The 20,582-nt window shown below is 35.1% G+C and overlaps 1 protein-coding gene and 1 pseudogene across 1 annotated transcript; both read left to right on the top strand.

The window, feature by feature from the left end:
* Nucleotides 1-521: 521 nt before the first annotated feature.
* LOC122603107 lies at nucleotides 522-3,506 on the top strand. The gene is made up of 3 exons (XM_043775728.1): nucleotides 522-821; nucleotides 1,953-2,304; nucleotides 2,383-3,506. Exons 1-3 carry the CDS (start codon nucleotides 744-746, stop codon nucleotides 3,240-3,242), a joined length of 1,290 nt encoding a protein of 429 aa, XP_043631663.1. The 5' UTR covers nucleotides 522-743; the 3' UTR covers nucleotides 3,243-3,506.
* Nucleotides 3,507-14,970: 11,464 nt separating this feature from the next.
* LOC122591107 lies at nucleotides 14,971-17,783 on the top strand (annotated as a pseudogene).
* Nucleotides 17,784-20,582: the final 2,799 nt, after the last annotated feature.

Consider the following 20,582-nt stretch of genomic DNA (forward strand, 5'->3'; position numbering starts at 1 on the left):
CGAGTGGTGTAGATAATTTATGTAAAATGTTAATGGATATATTTTGGATAAAATTGTAATTTAATCATTAAAAATATTTTAAATAATTTCTCCATAACTTTTAAAGAGAAATTTATTTTATTTATTAAATAGTATAAAAGTATAGATTAGGTGTACAGGGGAATTAAGATTAAGAAATAAGAGTATTTTGGGTATAAAAAAGTTTTAAATTTCCTAAAATAAGAGATATTTATATGTTTTATAAAGTGTTATAAATGATACTTATACAAATCAATCCCCCATAAAAGTATTTAAGAAAAGTTATCGATTATTTTGATAGTCCATATTTCGTTACCAAGCGAAACATATCTTGTTACCAAAAATAAAACCATAAGATAAGAACAAGCCCAATCCAGCCCATAAAAAAAGCCCATAACGCGTAGAAAGTCGGTTAAACATATGCCTATAAATACAACAACCCTACCCTTTGGAGAAGTCAAATTTCATTACGCAATATCCCCAATTGCTTTTCCATATCTCTCTCTCGCAGCCGTTATTAAACGAAACCCTAAGTAACCCAATTTAAAAGGCGCGCGAGGGTAATAATCTGTTGGAATTATTAGATCGATAATCATAATTATCTGGTCTAATAAACCCATATACAATCAATTTTTAGTCTAAATTTTTTTTAATTTTTTTGTGTTATTTAAAAAGAAAAAAAGATTAAAAATAGAATTGGAATCAAATAGATTTGGTGAAAGAGGATGTCTCGGTGTTTTCCTTACCCAAGGAACGGAGCTTCATCTTCCGCTTCTTATGAGGCCTTGATCGAATCGATTAAGGTTTGTGTTTGATTCAGATCTGAGATTTCTGATTCTAATGATTTCTTTCGATTCCATGTCTGTGTGTGTTTTTCTAATGTGATTTACCCTAATCGACCCGCTTAATTGGACTTGATTTGGTTTTAATTATTAGGGATTTGTTTACGTTTGATTGGTGGATTTAATAGAAAAAGATGAATTGGGGATTTAATTAGGTTTTGGTGATATGTTTATTTGATATAAGGATGATAGTGTTGTTATATAGGATAAGTTTTTTTTTTTTGGAACCGGTTCCATAAGTTGATTAGGGATTCAATGTGATAAGTTTTTTTTGGAGAATATTTATAGTATATTTGTGAATGTATATATATTTGACATAAGATTTTGGGATGTAACATGTTTGGAAGCAAAATTTATGATAATACGCAAGAATTTGGGAGACATTTAATTGTGAGTGAGAGATTCTATGTTTTTTCGCTTCTAATTTTCGGTCGAAACACTATTTTATTAAAAAAAACAAATTGACATATATTACAAATTAAATTGTTTTTTGTAATGCTAAACTATTAAAATATGCAATTCCAAGCACAGTAAGAGTCTGTCCGTTTGATATAAAGTGTGCTGGTATACGAGTGGTTAACCTGTATATGTCGATGAGTTCATTTTATTGATGGTTCGGTCGGCATGTCGTTAGTTGTAGTATTTCGTGAGTTTGACTCAAAATGTCTTTGGCAGTTAAACTCAAAATGTGTTGTTTATGTTATTCAGGTGTAATGTTTATTAAATGAGTATGTTGATCATGTATCTTCAAAATTGAATATTTTTTGTAAAGCAAATTGTGTTTTTTTAGTTAAGAATAAATTGATATTGACATATTTGTTATGTTTTAGTCTTAAGTTGTGCATGTGTATATAGCAATTCTGTATTGTGTAGATTTTGGTTGTGTATAAGTTTTGTCATCAGCTATGTTTGGAACACTATACGTTAAGAACAGTTGTAATCTTGTGCGGATGATATGATTAGATGACCACTAATTGTAATCGACAGTCATTTTGTGCTGTCATCAAAATGTTGTATTACTTCCAGCAGTGTGTTGTCCGTGTCCTATGTTACCTATGGATCTAAATTTATGTTCGGATGCTTTAATTAAAGCTCCAGAAGGAAACCGAAAGGGCCCTCAAGGCAGAAAGGAAGAAAGAGAAGAGGGAGAGGAAAGAAAATAAGGAAAGGAGGCACAAACACAAGGAGAAACATTTAGAGAAGGGGAAGTCTGTATTGAACCAAAATGAGCTTCTGCAGGACTCTTACAAAACGGTTGACCTTAAAGAGGCCCTTGAGAAGAAATTGAGGACTGAAACTGAACAATTGGAGAAGAGTGATTTAAGTGAAGAACATGGTCCATCTATCAATCAGCAGAAACCGAGCTACTCTTCTGATAGCACACAAAATAGTAACAAAAGGAAAAGGGACGATTCTACTTTACCTGACGCATCGAGTGGTTATGGTGGGTTTTGTTTTATTAATTAGTTCTTTGGCTACTAATATTTATGCGGTTTCTGATTGTTTTTTTAATGCTAAGCAGGGAAACCAATCAAGATTCGATTACTAAAGAAGCAAAAAGGAGCTGAAGTTCCCATGGAAATTGATCAACCAGTACCATTGGCTACTAGGCCATATAATGAAACACCAGTCATGCAAAACAGGAAAGCCAATGGATTTTCTGCAACATATGGCACAGAAAACAGAACCCTAAGCGTACTTGAAACAAAAAATGATGCTCTGCAGGGGCTTGATTTTGTTAGAACACAGCCTGCTTCAAGTTTTGCTAGGGTGATTCCACCTGCGACTAATTTGAAACAACAAATACCCAGTTCACAAATGAACAATAATGAGTTACCTTTGCTTAATGCAAGCAGACAGCTGCCTGTTTCTGGTTATGGAAGAACTGTTGTTCCGGTTAGTGGGGTTGATATTGATCTTCCTGGGCCATCTTCAGTTGTGCCTCCTGTTCCATCTGCATCGAGATTGGTCAATATGCAAAGGGTCTGTTTAGATTCAAATATGAGCAGAGCCCTAGACACCGGAAAACGACCAATTAATGAATTTACAGCTCCTGCTAACGATGGTCTGACAAGATTGGAGAAACAAAAAGACCCAGTTATTGAGGCCCCACCTCTCTCGCGACATGAGAAGAAGGTACAAAAGAAGCACATCAAGTATGAAAAGCTTATTGGCAGCTGGGTCCCCCCACTTCTTGAAGCTCTACAGAAACCTGATGATGATGAAGATTGGCTCTCGAGAAGGGTTCAAACGGTGAAATCATCTGCCAGGGATATTGTCAAGCCATCTCAAGAGTTGCCAGTGTCGTCATTGTGGCAGCCTTGTGCTCGGTTCTTGGTGGATGCTGATATACATGCGTTGCCGTTTACAGTTCCTTTCTAATTCAACCGAAAGATGTGTATAGTTTTTTGATAGGTAGGGAAGAGACAAAATTTAGAGTAGAGTATTTTTGTTATTTGTTAAAGAGGAAAGACACCAACGGGTTCCCTCTTTTATATACAAAAAAAGTTCAAAAAGAGCTGTATTTTTCTGCTATACTTTTGGATGGTAAAATGTTTGAAGTTTTTGGCTTCACTCTCAGCTTTTGTACAGATTCTGACTTTTTATTTCTTGGGTTCTAATGTGCATATTATTATGAATCATGAATATGTGAACACACATAGAGTGAGTCTGTAAGCAGCAACTTTTTTGTTTTGTTGTCTTCTGTTTACGATCATACCGTGTTCTGGTTTGGAGGTTGCATTAGATGGGATGGGAGTAGCCTATTGAGTTTGGGTGAATGTTGTTAAGTTGGCTGGTTAGTAGTTCATTACTTCATGAGTTCATCCAATCAAATAAGTAACCTCACAACAAAAGAACTTTCAGGCCCAACAATCTAGTAGTATTTGTAACCCTACAACGAAGAGGTTATTTTTCAGTTTTGATTTGTTTTTTGCGTATCAGTAATAAGTGAACAAAATATCTATTAATGGGAAAAAGAAGTGTGTTCAAACTCCTAAGTGGGTGCTTAATGCAATTCCATACATCATGTAGCCAAAACATGCATTTTTCAAAATATTGTGACCTTATTATCAGATTCACATTATCGGAATTGTAAGTTGTCTATCATCCGATGCTCTTATTTATGTTTCTTTGCTATGAGCAAAAAGGTGCACAACTTCTGGTGAAGGTCTAAGTTTGCTATTGAAGCTAGAATTTATTTAGGCCGGAAGACTAGTTTCATCTTATAAAATTAAGTAGATCAAAATCGTATTTGCTTACTTGTTCTAGTCCTTCATAAGATTTTTCGATATTCTCTTTTCTGTTCTTGGGTTGCTTTATAAATATCGTTTATTGTTTTATGGAGTAAGCCACATAGCAATCCAAGTTCAGAATGGGACACACAATAAACTATTTCATACAACCTCACTTTAAGTATACCATTGTCTCATTCTGTACTTGAACTTATCCAAACCATTTCTAGGTTTTTAAAGCCCTGTAAAATTTTATATAATAAAGACTCTAAAACATAGACGAAAATACGAAAGCCTTAAAATGAAAATATTAATGATCGATTGATTATTATCGTAACCACAATAATGCAACTAATAATTGAAAACTTCAGTTGGAAGGAAAACAAAAAGTTATGTTTAAACATAACTATTTGAAAAATAAATAAATAAAAAAATCATGGAAGTCAATTAAATACAATCGGGCTATGTTCTTTATTTATTTTTTCCAACTTTTAGTTAGTTTCGATATAAACTAAAAGTGATAAATGCATGAGAGTATAACCGACTATGACTAAAAGGTTGTGTAATGTACCTTATCTACTGGACTTGCTATTTAGTGTAACCAACTTTGTTTTTTGGGTTATGCAATGTAAACAACCGGCTAGGAAACAAGTTGCAGGTTACCATTTTTAATTCTATTTCTTTTTTATTAAAAAATTTTGCCAATCTTTCATTTTTTTACATGAATACACTCATACACAAAACAAAGGAAAAAAAAGAAAATCCCACCACCAAAAGATTTATAAATCGGTTATTATTTTTACATTATCATCAAAGTATTGTTCTCGCTACTTTCCTACTCACCAACACACTGGATCGAAAGCATTTGTGTTTGATTTATGTTTGTATTTTTGTTTCGATTGATTTGTTGTACATATTTGAGTTTTGTATTTATAGTTGATTTTAAATGGGTTTTGTATATTTGTGTTTGATTTATATAAATGGGTTTTGATTTTTTAATTTGTAAATCAAAATTATTGGAGAATAGTAATCGGAAACTAAAAATTTGTTGAAAAAGTGTCACCGGAATATGAAGAGGTCACCGGAATCTAGAGATAATCAACGGAATCGGGTGACTTCTCCAATAACAAGTAATTTCATAGATACGAATACGATCTGATAGATAGATGTAATAAGATACAGTAGGTGAAGATGAATGGAATGACGTGACATTTATAACTTAATGGGAACCTGTTGTTGCGGGTTGCTTACATTGCATAACCCAAAAAACAAAGTTGGTTACACTAAATAGCAAGTCGAGTAGATAGGTACATTACATAGTCTTTTGGTCATAGTTGATTACACTCCTATGCCTTTATCTCAAACTAAAATGTGAGATTTCTATGATTATAGAGCATGAACTACATGAATCAATGATGTGTCTTTTATTTTCTTTTAACAATAGACCTAAATTTTTAAGTGTTTTTACCAGTGTAAGCCAAAAGACAATTTTAAGATTTATAGTATTAACAATTAAGTACGATAATTTTAATTAAGTTAATCATCCTGTTAGTACTTAGTAGCATACTTCTAAATCTATTTCTCAATACAGTCTTTTCTTTATTCAATTATATGATGAAATTATTATAAAAAGAGAAGTTAAAAATAACATGTATATATGTTTTTTTCCATATAATTAACCAAAACTAACATACAAAATGCACATATACATCTACAATGAGAAGTTTTAGTTTCATAAACTCACTGGCATACAAAATGCACATATACAATTTTTTTTTTTTTCTTTAACATTAGATTGTAAATGCACATGTACAACTATATTGAAAAGTTTTAGTTTCATTATATATTTTCTTGTTTATCATGTAAGAAAAATAAAAGGCATAATTAAGGAAACATTAGAGTGCTTAACTTAATTATTCGTAATCAGAGTATTTTTTTTTTACCCGCGTTAAATCAACGCGATATCCCGAAACCGACATATACTAATACTAACTGTATATATATATACACACACTGTAATGTAATGTAATAGTAAAATCATTCAATCATTCTTACCGCCATCCTGACTTCCCTCCAAACAAATCCACCACGCTCCCCCCGCCCAAATCGACTCCCATACCAACGGTCGGTTCAAATATTATCTACAAATTTCCTTTTGGTGGCCATCGATATTGTATGTATCAAGATTAGGGCTTTAGTTTTATTATTATTCCCTTTTTTTCTTTTGTTAACAGAACACCAACACTTCCTTTTATTTTTAGGTTTCTTTGGGGCCGAATGCAGTGCAGCAGATTCATTCATTCTCCTTCAATCAAGATTAGAGGTTCTTTTCTTTTTCTTTTTACTATGTATTAACTTTTGTAATAATTCGATTTTTTTTTTGGTCAATGTATTACTGTTATGGTAGTTTTAGGGCTCAAAACAAGGAATTAATTAGGGATTTATATGTTTAAATTTTTTTGGTCAACTTTTTTGGCATAACCTGTAGAATGTGTACAACTTTGCGTCATCCTCGTCCTCTGGTACTTCGCATAATACTGGTTTCTATCGTCCTTATCAAATGGCTGTCTTATCGTCTATAGGCTTTGGGCAAATTCTGTTCTGACTTGATCTTTGCTTCTGGGTATTCCTGGTTCTTCTTTAGATTTTGAGTATAAATCTCTCATTTGAAAAAAATACTACTTTGAAGTTCGTGTGTATCTAGGTTGTTGTAGCAAGGATTGCGTTCTTGATATGGGGACTTTCTGTTTTTATGTGTTGATTGCTGAATTTCAATATATTTTAATAATATGCTATGGTTTTAGTATAAATCCATGTTATGTACAAAGTATTTTTCTTATGATTATTCATATTTTCTTTGGCGACGTTTTACTTAATGGGGTTGCATATGTTATAATCGTTTCAATTGCTTTGGTTTTCCCCAACTACAAGAACACCTAAACACTCGTTTCATATTCTCTTGTACTTTGAGGCTTGTACTTGGGAGTATGATCATGTGTATCTAGGTTGTTGTTGTAGCGGGGGTTGCTCTAGCGTTTGAACTCCCCGACTTTATGTGGTTTTGACGTCTTAAGTAATGGGGTTACATATGTTAAAATTTTCAACTGCTTTTGTATTTTCCAACTACTATAACACCTAATTACCCGTTCTAAATGCTCTTGTACTTTGGGTGTTTGATCGTGTGTATGTAGGTTGGTGTTTTAGTGGGGATTGCTTTAGCCTTTGAACTCCCTCAATTTCTTTGGTTTTGATGTTTTTTAATAATGGGGTTACATGTCCTCAAAGTTTTCAATTGCTGTTTTTTCCCCAACTATGATAACACATAATTACTGGTTTTAACTTCTCTTGTACATTGAGGCATGTACTTGAGGGTTTGATCGTGTGTAATTAGATGGTTGTTGTAGCGAGGATTGCCTTAGCATTTGACTTTCTCAATTTTATGTGTTTCTGATGTTTTTAATGAGGTGTTTACATATGTTCCTAAACTTGTCAATCGCTTTTGTGTTTTCCAACTATGATAACACCTAATCACTGGTTTCAATTTCTCTTGTACTTTGAGGCTTGTACTTTAGGGTGGATCATGTGTATTCAGGTGGTTGTTGTAGTGAAAATTGCTTTAGCTTTTCACTTCCCTGGCTTTATGTGTTTTTGATGTTTTTAATGATGGGGTTACATATGTTTCTAAACTTGTCAATCGCTTTTGTAATATCCAACTACTATAACTTCTAATCACTGGTTACAAATGTTTTTGTACTTTGAGGCTTGTACTTGAGGGTTTGATCATGTGTTTCAGGTGGTTGTTGTAGCGGATATTGCTTTAGCTTTTGACTTCCCCAACTTTATGTGTTTTTGATGTTTTTAATGATGGGGTTACATATTTTTCTAAATTTTCAATTGCTTTTGTATCTTCTAGCTATATACCTAATCACACGTTTCAGCTTTTGTCGTATAATCGTACTTGAGGGTTAATCGATTTTATCTGGGTGGTTGTTGTAGCAAGGGTCAATTTAGCTTTTACTTCTCCCGCTTTATGTGTGTTTGACAATGGGGATACATATATTTTAAATTTTTTTAATTGTTTATGTATATCCGCATCAGAATACCTGAACACATGTTTAACTTCTCCTGTACTTTGAGGCTTGTACTTTAGGGTCGATCATGTGTATGTAGGTTGTTTGTGTAGTGGGCATTGCATTTGCTTTTAATATTCCCTGCTCTATGTGATTTTGACAGTTTTATTGTTTTGGGTTACATATGCTGCCAAATTTCAGTTTCTTTTGGAATCCCTACTGGAAGTATGTATGTAGTCAGTAATCAGTATAATGTCTTGCAACATTTAGACTAGAGACACACATGAACATGGGATCAATTTTTTTATAGATCGACAAAAAAATGGACACTTCGATATTATCTAGATTTAATTTTAATACTAACCAAATCTTAAATTTTAACATGATATGGAATTGGTTTCAATAGATAGACCGGAAATGGATAATTTCATATTATGTAAGACACTTGCATAGTTTTTATCTTCTTAGTATGGCATGTCATTTAGGCCATAATATGGATTTCACGCACTTACTTGATCAAAATGGGTTTTAATTGGTTTTATTTAATGCGAGGTATATGGACTCTTTCAACTTGTAACATGGGACACTATGGACGGCTTGGCAGAGTTCGAATGTGGAGCCTCTATGTTTGCTGTATCATATTGGGGGTATAAACTGTCTAGAATTCATTGGATGGTCTAGAAAATAGAGTTCACGGCAACAAATTTGAAACAAGACTTGATGACTGGACATGCAGGTATTGTAGATAGCTCAAGGATCCTCTTTTGTGATAGGTAAGTGATCCCCTTTTGTGTTAGGTGACTGTTTGTCTCAATATCTGTATTTGAAAAGAAGTTTTTTAGAAAATCAGCTAAAGAGTAAAGAGTAGTGGATTTTGTTGAATATGTTCTTACCTTTCTTTCTTTGTTGCATAACCGAGCATCTTTCTCATTAGATAACATTATCATTGTGTGATTAATAGAAGGTTCATGTGTTGTGTCTAGGAAAACTTGTGGCCGGTGTGTTGGATGTCATGGATGTCTCCAGGATTTTTGCTAGCCGGTTTAAATGGTCATATTAGATCTACATAGTTTAGCAGGTAAGTTGCGCTTATCGAACATCAAAAAAAGATATTTTTTTGTTGTTTCACATTGCACTATGTTATATCATTTTTGAAATATTTTATATTGTTTACAAGGTATTTGTTTGGTTATTTTGCTTTGAGCTGATAATTTCTACAGTAAATCATTTAGAATTAAGACGCTGCTTGAATCATTCGGAATTAAGTAGTGCAGATCATATGATTTGTTCATTGTATAAGATAAATCTATATTGACCAAATGTTCTTCAAACCGCGCTAAACATGGCATGGCTATGGGTCAGTATCTACTACATTTAACGTCAATTTAACGTGGTTCCAAATTTCACCAAGTTCTTAAAGGAGAGTTGGAAAAACTTAAATCGACATTTAAACGAAAACGAGCATAAAGTTTCATAGATAAGCAAGAAAGGTTGCAAGGAAGAGTGCTTTAGTCAATAGTTTTCACCAACCTTGTAGTTGTACCTGAAATTCATTCTAGGTTTACTGTGTATGTTAATAGGTTATAAGTGATACTTTGTTTTAAGTCTTCTAGTTCTTGCTTTTATGTGGATATGTTTTCTGCTGTCATTTTGTAGAATTTTGTTGGTTGAGAAGGATCCATGGCCATCAGTTCCCGTGACTTTCTTGTATTTGGATGGTTGTAGAATGGCCGGGTTATGGATTCAGGGAATCATGATAATCCTAGCTAAGTTTTGGGTTTACCTTTAGAATGTGTATGCCATTGTGCCATCCCTGCCCTTGGTATGTAATGTAATATCTAACCTAGTGTCATTTATCAGCTTTGGCGTTTATTCAAAATTTCAAATTATTTTCTTGTATTAATGTCAAAGAGTTTGTAGGGTTGTGCTGGTTAACAAAGTTCCCCGTGGCAATCAATTCGTCTCAATTCCTTCCAGTTGGATGATTGTTTCTGATCATCTTTTTCCTACTTGCCTTAATCACTGTACTTTGGACTTATTAATAGGTAAATTTTCTGATCTAAAATGTTCTTTTTTCAAGTCAAGTCGGTTATCTCTTGTATATAGGAATATTAATTAATTTGCAAGCTAATTGTTGGATGTCAATTAGGAAGTTTGTTTACCCATGACCGATAAATGGTAAATAAAGTTATCGTAAACTTGGGAAGATCATTGCGCAAGAAGTTTTTGTTGCTGTTTCGTTATTTTTATGCTGGTAACTTTTTCTTTGATAATAACCAAACTGTCATGCCAGAAGGTTGGGGTCGTCCATAATCAAGAAATCATGATGTTAAGTTTTGAATCTATTACAGTTGGAAAGCTGTTGGTTACTGGTGGTTTATTTATCTATCACTGTTTGGTTGTTGCTATGACAGGGTGCTGGTATATGTATATCATATATGACTCGTTTATTGCCGTTTCAAAAAAAGTATATGGCTTGTTTGTAAAAGGGTTGATCGGGGCTGGTTCATGGTACTTGGTTGCGTGCACATGCCCAGAAAATATTCAAAATGTTTCAATAATTGTTCTGCTGGTGGATCACCAGCACATGCCTTTTTTCCTTTGCCAATTCTGTTATTTCTTTAGCTTTCTCAGTCCTTTGTGATTAAATCTTGTATTGATAGGCCTGTTAATTATAAATTCAATTGGTGTTAAATAAAGTGATCATGTAGGATTGAAGATCCAACGGAGGCAATAGTACATCGCTATTTATATTTTCTAACATTTTGGTATCTGTGTACTCTATTATTATTATTATTATTTGTGAATATTATGATAATGATACTTCTATGTTTGTCATGTTCTATCTTGTTTAATTTGTAGGGTTCTTTCTCTGTGGAGCTTGGGCACCTGCTAATTTGATTGCCTATGGAATACTTGTGTAGCAAAAACTCTTTTACTTGAACTCCTTGTGTGCTTCTACCTGTTCTCTCTCATTTTGCAACTTCTGCTCATTTTTTCGTTTACATGATGTCATTTCCGAGTTAATTTGGTGCAGTCTGATATGGTACATTACTATAATTTGGATGACACGTATTGTGGCCTTCCATGGGCAGCATACATAAGGGTTCTGCTTTGGTATCTTTTCGAGAAGGGACAATCAGGTGAAGTGTGAATTAGACTGCTTGAAAAGGGGGTATGAGCTTGTCATAGAAGCGTCTAACTATAAGTTTGCTTGGATAGTGCTAATTAAACATGTAAAGATTGACCTTTCACATGGTTGGATTGAGACCTTTACTCTGTTTGGTTTTTGTGAATTCTTTGTTTAGGGTCCTGATCTCTTCTCATGGTTGGTGTCTTCCTTGTTCATTTGTACGTTTTGATTGCATATAGTGATTTAATCTTTTAGATAATATCTGGATTTTTTGTGCTTTGTATAAGGTGGCTTGTGAAAGATTTATGCTCTTTGTTTTGGACATAACTTGTATAATGGGTACAACTTTGAATCATCCGTGTCCCCTGCCCCTGGTGCTTCGTATAATACTGGCTGTCTATTCTAATCAATGGGTGGCTTATTGTTTAGAGGCTTTGGACAGATAATACTTTGACTTGGATCTTTTCTACTGGCTATTCCTGATTTTTCTTTAGATTTTGATTGTCAATCTCTGATTTGGAAATATAGTATTGGGTTAGTGGTATTTTTCTTTTGTAGGTCTTTATTGTATATAATGGTTTATAGGCCTCTGCTAGGTTTATGGCTATTTTGTAGGTTTTCTTAGTGGGAAGATAAAGAGAGCTAAACTCACTAAATAGTATGTTCTTGCAGTACTCTCCAAATGGGTGGTGACTGGCTTGCCGCTAACTTCCGGTTGTGCGAATTACCAGTTTGGTTTCCTGGTTTCCTTTAGCAGCTGGTATGCTTCTTTTTCATTTGTAGGTCTTTATTATTCTATATAATAATTTGATCATAAGCAGTTATAGGCTCTATGTTTCTGTTGTATTACAATTAGTTTCTGTTAGAAGGTGGGCAAGAGGATGGGTTATGTTCTTTGTTTTGTTGATAGGTTGTTGAGGATGGTCGTTGTTGCCTTGCGAATGATAATCCTATTTTTGTTTTGGGTTTACCTTTAGAATATGTACGACCTTGCACTATCCCTATGTCCCCTGGTACCTAATGCATCCTCTAACCTTGTGTAAATGGCGCTAGTTGATTGTTTCGAGGCTTTGGGTAGAATGACGGTCGACTTGACCTTTGTTGTTGTTTGCTACTATAAAGTATAAACATGGTTCTGTTACCTTTATAAGCATACAAATCTCGCTACTTATCCTGTATAAATATATGGATACCATCATAATACAGCTTGATCAAGTTTTGGGTTTCTAGTTATGATTAGTTATGATAGCCAGGAACGTATATACCCGAAATTAAGGCCTGAACAGCCAACGACTTGTCAAGTTACAGCCACACCCCTTGACCTCCTCGTTGGGCAGTTACTAGCTTGATACAATTGCTACAGATTCACCACAATGTACCAATAACTAGCTTTCAAAGATCACCTCTTAATTTTCCAGAATTAAGATAACAATGAAAAATATTTATGGAATAAAATTAACAACCAAAGAACTGATTTTCTCTTTCATTGACTTTTGATTTACATAGTACCAAAAAGAGAATAACTGTTCCCGCCACTAAGGCCTACACTTGTGGAATTAAAGTCATACACAGACTAAAAGTGAAACAAATTATTTAAATAAAACAAACAGGAATAATAAACTTTGCATATGTGTAAACGTGGGTGGAAACACAAGTAGTAGCAACTTTACGTGACTTCAATTGACAGCTTTCCATTTGATCAAGTTGACCCAAATGTGCTCCTTTGTAGTTGGACCTGGACTGCCAAAACCTATTGTAAGTTGGTTTGGACTATCCATGTCAGCTGCTGGCCTATCAAGTTATCTTTATGCTGATTAAAAATCTGTGTAATTTATTATATTACTTTATCTTTTATTGACATGTTTGCTATGGCTTGGACACAGACGTTGCTTCTTATCTTTGTTTAAACTTTTAAGGGACAAGACTATGAATGTTTTGTCTGTGGCACTCTTTGTTTATTTGACAACCTTACTGACCACTACCTTAACATGTGATGTAATACAGTACCTTGAATGGCGTTATTCTAGGTTAATGGTTGTCTTTGCAAGGTCTTATTATCAGAATATAATGGTTCTGTTGTTACAAGTCACTTGGATCTTTCGAGTCAACAGGTACTGTGTTGCTAAGTTGCTTTGCGTTTTCAGTGTATGCTTGGCAATTGAACTGCTATGATGATATAAAACCTGTTACATCCTGTGGTTTTTTCGGGGTCAATCCATCCATGGATATTATTTCAGTCATGGGTCAGTTTTTTTTTTCCTAGCAGGGTTTGCATGAAGAAATAGGTTGTCCTTATTTTTTAGCCACAGGCTTTTCTGTGCCCTAGTTTTATAGGTATAATTACCGAGACAGTGATTTGATTCTTACCTGCAAAGCTTGGTGACATAGGCGATAGTCTTTCATGACCAGTTTTTGTTAATTACTGTTTGCACACATTTGGATATTTTTTTTCACTTTTAGTTGTATTCACTTTCTCTCGGATGGTTATTACTACGAGGTGTTCTAGAATTCTGAGTTCAGGTGTTCTAGAATTCTGAGTTCTTGTTTGTTATTTGTGTATCCTTGCTAGGCGTACAGTTTTCTATAGGAAGGTGGGCAAGGGAGGATCTAGTGATTGTTAGACACAGTTTTTTTGTTTCATTCTTTCATTGAAGCAGTGAGTAACCTCTCCACTATCTTCAAATTTTGTAGTTATAAACTTATAATCTGGGTTCCTGGTTTCCTTTCCCGACGGGTATGGTTTTTTCATTGTGTTCGTTTTTTGGTCTTAATTGCATATGTTGAACTCGATCATAAACACTTGCATAATTTTTGCTATCTATTGGATGGATGCCATCTGGGGCCCCATTCTTGACCACAATTTCCTTTTAAACAGCACAATGTATAGCACCTTGTTACTTACTATTTTTTTCTGCTAGTGTGGTTGCATTCTTAGGTGGCTATGAAGCTCCTATCATGATTGGCCATGTAGGAGTATATATCTTAGGAGCAGTTCTTGATCCTACAGGATGCATTTTTATTTAACTCGATCTTTTACCATGCTTCTGTATGTTCAGATACTAGTCTGTATTTGTCATGCTTCCTTGTGATTCTGGGTTCGTTTTGTACAGATATGTATTTTTTTTGCTCTTGCCGTTGCAGTGGTGAGTTTGGGTCAGCTGTTTTGTTGATAGTTTCTAAATTGCTATCACGGTTAATTAAACAAAGTTTTGCCAATTTGCGTATTTACCACTGCTGGTGCTTCTGTGTTTCTTTTTCTAGTCTTAATTGGTTATGTTTTCTTTTCCTCTTTGTCTGGCAACTTCTAAGTAATACATAATTTGCAGGATGTTTTGTGTACTTCCATCACAGGCTGGTCAGTACCCCTGTTTGATCGGTATTCAAACCGAGAACTTTCTTTTTTTACTTTGTTTTTGTTTTACCTCAAAATCTTGGTGGCACATGCGATATACTTCATGACCAGTTTATGTCAATTGCCACATGAGCATTTTTGATAGCGTTTACCTTCTGTTGCACCTTTTTTTGGATATGTGTTTTGTAGCTTGGGCATCGGTGGCTTGCATATTATAAGATGACACAGTTGGTTTGCAACTTATTTGGGTATATCATGGTTGGGTTTCTGGTGTCTTTTTTGAGAGGCAATAACCATATCAAGTCTCTGGTTGAGTGATGGAATGGAGGTATGACTTTGTTATAGAAGCTTCTAACTTAAAATTTGCTTGGATTATAGTCTTCGTTTTAGATTTTGCTAATAGGACATGCAAAGAACCTTTTACAAGAGTTGATTGAGACCATTGCTGTAACGAGGTAGGTTCCACATTCACGCTCAGACAAAGCGAGGATGAAAGAGGTAGGACGCTTTCACTAAAAACTTGTATACTTGCTTGTTTCTGCTAGTGTAGTGTTGGTACAGATATCATTTTGGCGTCGCCTATGTCAACTACAACATAAGTTGCACTTAAGGGTCCTGCATTTTTAGGTGGTAATTGTGATCTTCGCTAGAAGTCTTCCCAAAAAAATTTGTGAGCTCATCAACTAGACATGGTTGTCATTACTCATTATAGCTACAAAATAGTCTGATATGGTAATGGTTCAAAAGGTATGGTCAAATGTATATATTTTTTTATTTCTTATTATCTGATTGTTGTCATTACAAGATGCTAGTATATATTTGTCGTTTGTATAAGCATTTGTGGGTTTTGGCTCCTGGTTTTCTTTTTGCAAGTGTGGATTATGATTTCTTTGATATCTTGCAATGCTGCCTCTTTGAGTTCAGATTCAGGCTTGTATTTCTCACACTTCCTTGTATGATTTTGTGGGAAACCTTTTCTTATGGTTATGTTATTGTGATTTTGCCTTTCACAGTGGCGAGGGTGTGTGTTTGTAAGGATGTGTTGGGTTACGTAATTGAAGGAGGTTGCATTTACCCTGTTTTTCAGTAGGCCGTGTTCTGATATCTCTTCATGAATGCAGGGCCACTTTTAGAAGTGAGAATTCAAATTGTTTACTTATAAAAGTGGACATTAAATTAGGACGGAGGCAGTATTAGTTTATCTTTTATTGACCTTTTGGCTGTGTCTTAAGCAGAGATGATGGTTATTTTCAATGTTAACGGGTACTTGAAAGCTTTTTGTTTATTGATGACTGTTTTATATGTCTATGACCCTGGTTTATGGCAAGCTCCTATTTTAAACAGCGTTTGGCAAGCAGCCTTATCACAACCTTTTTACATTTGGTGTAAAAAACATCTCTGCCTTTACTGATTCAGAGTGTGTGTTTGGGATGCATAGTAAATTGGTACATAATAAAGGGTAAATAGATGGAGACCCTTTAGTCCCGTGAAGAAATTTTTCCTTCCAGTCTGGAACCTTGCAATCCTGACTGACGGTGACTACCCAGAGGACTGGTGAGGTGAGTATTCAAATAAAGGGGAGCACCTTGCTATCATGAAAACGCCAGTGGATTGGGTAGGCATATATCTCGCCGAAAGGTGGGGCATTTGCACGTATTCGAACCCGCGCTTTTTAGCAATTTGGTACATGCGGTCATCTGATATGGACATCCATCATGCACACATTACGCTGGTATGTATAGCCATCCAGTAGTAGATGTCATTGTATGGTATACACTGCTATACCTGTGTGGGGCACTAAACTATCCCACACCTATAATCAGATTATTCCGATATGCTTGATATATTTCATATACCACTTGTCATCAAGAATGTTTGATGCTCTTATAACTATGTAGAGACAAAGAAGGGTTATTCACTGATTATTCACCGAAGAAAGGAGAGATTGGCTTCATGCCTATTCCCAAGAAGGCCATCAATGAAACTCTTCTTTCATAGCTTGGCGAATTGCTTTCCTTTCCATGCTACTTCTTTCTTTTCCACAATGGAATATACCCCACAACTTCTATAAACACAAGTACACAACCCAGTTAGTCCATTCTTTGGTCAAATGGCAGGCGCATATGTGATATGAGTTATTCAACTGGATTCTTCTAGACCCTCTCCAACGGAGCCCTTTGATATCAATCGTTGCCACTTTGGTTCTGTCATAGTCCTCCCTGGAAATAAACCTGTTATATTTCCATACAGGATTTTACTTTGAGTTCTGTCAAGTCCAAAATTTAGCTGTAGCAAAAGACTTATCTGTTTCCTGTCTAAGAGAATGGGTTAAGTACACTGGTAACCCAGTAATAGATGTGCCCGATGGGATTGAGTCAGATGACTGTAGAGGCCCAACCACCACCTAGCTTGCAGATGATGGGAAATGGAGAACGAAAATGAGAAGTCAGAAAGAGAAGACAGGGATCACGTGACTCTAGTAAACTTTGAATTTTTGTTCATTGGACTAGATCAGATCTGCCACTTAACAAGGTTGCAGGCACTGCTGTATGGGGATGCCCTGATTTCTTTCCTGTGTGGGTTGACAGCACGAATGGGGTTGATACATCTGTCGGCGACCCAGCTGACCGTGTAAAGCATGTATTAAAACTGGGATTGCTTGATCATGCGAAAGACTAATACATGATTGGTGTTTACAGTCCTGTGGAAGTATGGAAGAACAGTATGTTCCTCAAAAGGATTTGACACATGGTACATTGAGGTAAATTTATGGAAATTACTATGCCTCGGAGTCATTTTTGACCCTATGAAAATCCAATGCATCTTGATGGCTTGGGTGAACGAGTCTGAAGCTGATGTAGTCACTACGAATGTTTTGGAATGCAAATAATGACTGATTAGTTTTCATTTAGTTTTATCTCCGTATTCCTTTCTGATTTTTACTTGATGATGATGATTTTTCATTTATAACAGAGTATTTTCCAAGGATTATTTGGCTTTACGAAAAACAGAGGCAGCTCGTACAATGGCCTATCAAGTAAATCGAAATGTTACATGAAAAATGAAGTTAGTTTACAGAATAAGAAGCTTGAAGGTGGGTCATTACATAAGGTTGTAGGAATAACGGCTTCTTAGGTAATCCATGTTATCTTAATAACTATACTTGATCTTAATAACTATACTTGATCCATTTATCCCCATGTGCATGTCCTAGCTGTAAAAAGGTGGACAATCTATAAGCGAGGCCTCTAACCATGGCACCACCTTCCTTGTTTGCAGGAAAATGTGATTTGTCTCCCCGTATTGGCCATGGACCAGTTTAGTGGGGGTGCCCAGGGGTGTGGTTACCCTTTTATTCGACTTCAATCCATTTTAGCTTCTTTTGCACTAACATGTTGAATTCCTTGTCTGAAAGGCAGATGTGGTGATTTCATTCTAACTAGATAACTTAGAGGAAGTTGAAGAACTGGACCAAATTTGAATTCATCCGCAGCTTATATGTAGTTAAAGCGATGGTTTAAACAGGCAAATTTGGTCCAGTTCTTCAGCTTCTTCTAAGTTATCACTGAGAAACAGGAATCGGTTTAACTACATATAAGCTGGATGGTTTGTTAAAGTGGAACTGGACCAATATGGCTAAAATCCGGATGGTTTAAACACGCAGATGTGTCTTTCCTTTTTAGCATATTTGGTCAGTACCTCAGAACTGGACCAATATGGCTTTTAGCTCTGGCTTCCAATGGTTTGACTGAACAAACTGCAATCTTCTTTAAAATTTTTAAGAGTACAGACCATTTATTGTCATAGTGTGCAGTGACCAAAGCCGGATGGTTTCTTCAAGTTGATTCTTCTCCGAATATATGAAAAAAAACTTACATGTTCTGAACCTGCATATTTCAGGTCTTCTACAACGAAATATCACTGAGAAACAGGAAATAGTGAAATACATATGGAGCATTTGTGGACATAGATTGCCAACAACAGGAAACTCACTGAACCTTAGTGTTTTTTTGTGTGTCAAACCAGATTTGCTACATTTTTTTAATGGTGTCATTAAACATATGCAGGGTTCTAATGAACCGAGCTATTTAATCTAAGACTGTTAGAAGCTCTGACTTGTGTTGAGCTTATGAACAACTTAAAGCCTCACTTGGATTGAACATATCAAATTATAATTCACAGAGAATTAATAACTGACTTGTTTCTTGAAATCATCAACTCTTTTTAAAGTTTCTGAAATCCCTGGCATTAATCCATTTTAAGTAGTAATTCGGGTGAAGATCCTAATGACCAGTTTGACAAATGGCAGTGAGAAGGATGTTTGCCCAGCGTCTCCCTGATTTTTCCTATTATCTTCAGGTGGAAGTTGGAGCCAAGTTTCTCAATAAGGGAGTTCGATGAAGCACAACGACTTGAGTAAGTTGCCTAGATGCAGCCTAACCTAGCCGGCAACTTAAGAGTAATTTTGTTATTTGTTAAAGTGGAAAGACGCGCCAATCGGTTCCCTCTTATATATTCAAAAAAGTTCTAAAAGAGCTGTAATTTTCTGCTATACCTTTGGATGATAAAATGTCTAGAGTTTTTGGCTTCAGTCTGACCTTTTCTACAGAGTCGCTGACCTTTTAATTCTTTGGTTTTAATGTGCATATTATGATATTATGTACACACACACACACACAAACACACACAATATGACTGCCATGTTTTAGTTTTATCTTGAAAAAAAAAAAGAAGCAAAACTTGATTTTCGCGCATGCATAGAGTAAGTTTGCAAGTAGTAACTTTTCAGTCTATGGTTTTGTTGTCTTTTGTATATGATCACACCATATTCTGGTTTGGAGGTTGCATTAGAATAGCCTTTTGAGTTTGGGTTGCATGTAGTTCAGCTGGCTTAGTTCATTGAGTCTGGGTCGAGTGTAGTTAAGTTGGCTGCTTAATAGTTCAGTCAATCAAATACCTAACCTTACAACAAAAGAAGTTGCAAGTCTTTCACTCTAGCTGTATATGCAACCCTGCAACGTAGAAGTTGTAAATCAACAAGATTTTCCAGTTTTGATTTCTTTTTGTACATACCAGCTAAGAGAACAACATATATCTTGCTGGACATTGTAAATCATAGGGGAAAAAAAGAAGTGCTCAAACTCCTATATGCTCAATTAGGGTGTTTATGCATGCATCATGTAGCCAAAACATGATTTTGCTCAAAATATTGTGATGTTATCCGATTCAAAGTATCCGAAGTATAAGTTGTCTTTCATCTCATGCTCTTATTAAGTTTCTTTGCTATGAGCAACTTCTGGTGAATGACTGTTTGCCATTGAAGCTAAAGTTTTAGTAAGCCCAATCTTACAGAAAGACTACTTTCATCTTACAAATTAAGTACCAATGAAGGTCCACGATATCGTAGCTGGTTATATATTCAACTTCTTCATAAAAATTCTGGATTTTCATTTTCTTGGTTGCTTTTAAAATACATCGTTTAATGTTTTATCGAGTAGGCCACATAGCAATCCATATACTTTTTGGTTTGTTACTTTGTTTGTATTTCTTCACATGTGGTACGAATGTATTATTTACCATAACTTTTGGAGTAAGCCCCACGAGATGTCTATATGAACTTGTAAACTTAAGAACCTTCTCTATTTCTCCCTCCCATGGAGTATTTGTGTATGGTATTTTGATCTTTTGGTCAACTGTATGCGTGTGTTTTTATACTTATCTAGAAATTAGTTAAAAGGAAGAAAACTAATTGTACATCGAATGGTGGGTGCAATTTTGAGGGGATAGAAGATAAATTTGGTGATTCGTTGGCGTTTTTTTTTAAGGTAGGGCCAAGCCGCTTTACACCTCGGAATTGTTTGTTATTTGTCGAATGGTGACATTTGTGTGAGAGAGCATGCTTACACAAGTTGTGATAGTGGCGGACTTAGGATT

Source organism: Erigeron canadensis, chromosome 1 (genome assembly GCF_010389155.1).
Source record: "Erigeron canadensis isolate Cc75 chromosome 1, C_canadensis_v1, whole genome shotgun sequence".
In the NCBI taxonomy this organism is placed as follows: Eukaryota; Viridiplantae; Streptophyta; class Magnoliopsida; order Asterales; family Asteraceae; genus Erigeron; species Erigeron canadensis.

What these genes read in the sequence shown, in the direction of transcription:
- LOC122603107 (XM_043775728.1), top strand. Translation starts at nt 744, where the DNA reads ATGTCTCGGTGTTTTCCTTACCCAAGGAACGGAGCTTCATCTTCCGCT. An exon ending in CCTTGATCGAATCGATTAAG is followed by an intron (nt 822 to 1,952) that starts GTTTGTGTTTGA and finishes CTTTAATTAAAG; the next exon opens with CTCCAGAAGGAAACCGAAAG. An exon ending in TGACGCATCGAGTGGTTATG is followed by an intron (nt 2,305 to 2,382) that starts GTGGGTTTTGTT and finishes AATGCTAAGCAG; the next exon opens with GGAAACCAATCAAGATTCGA.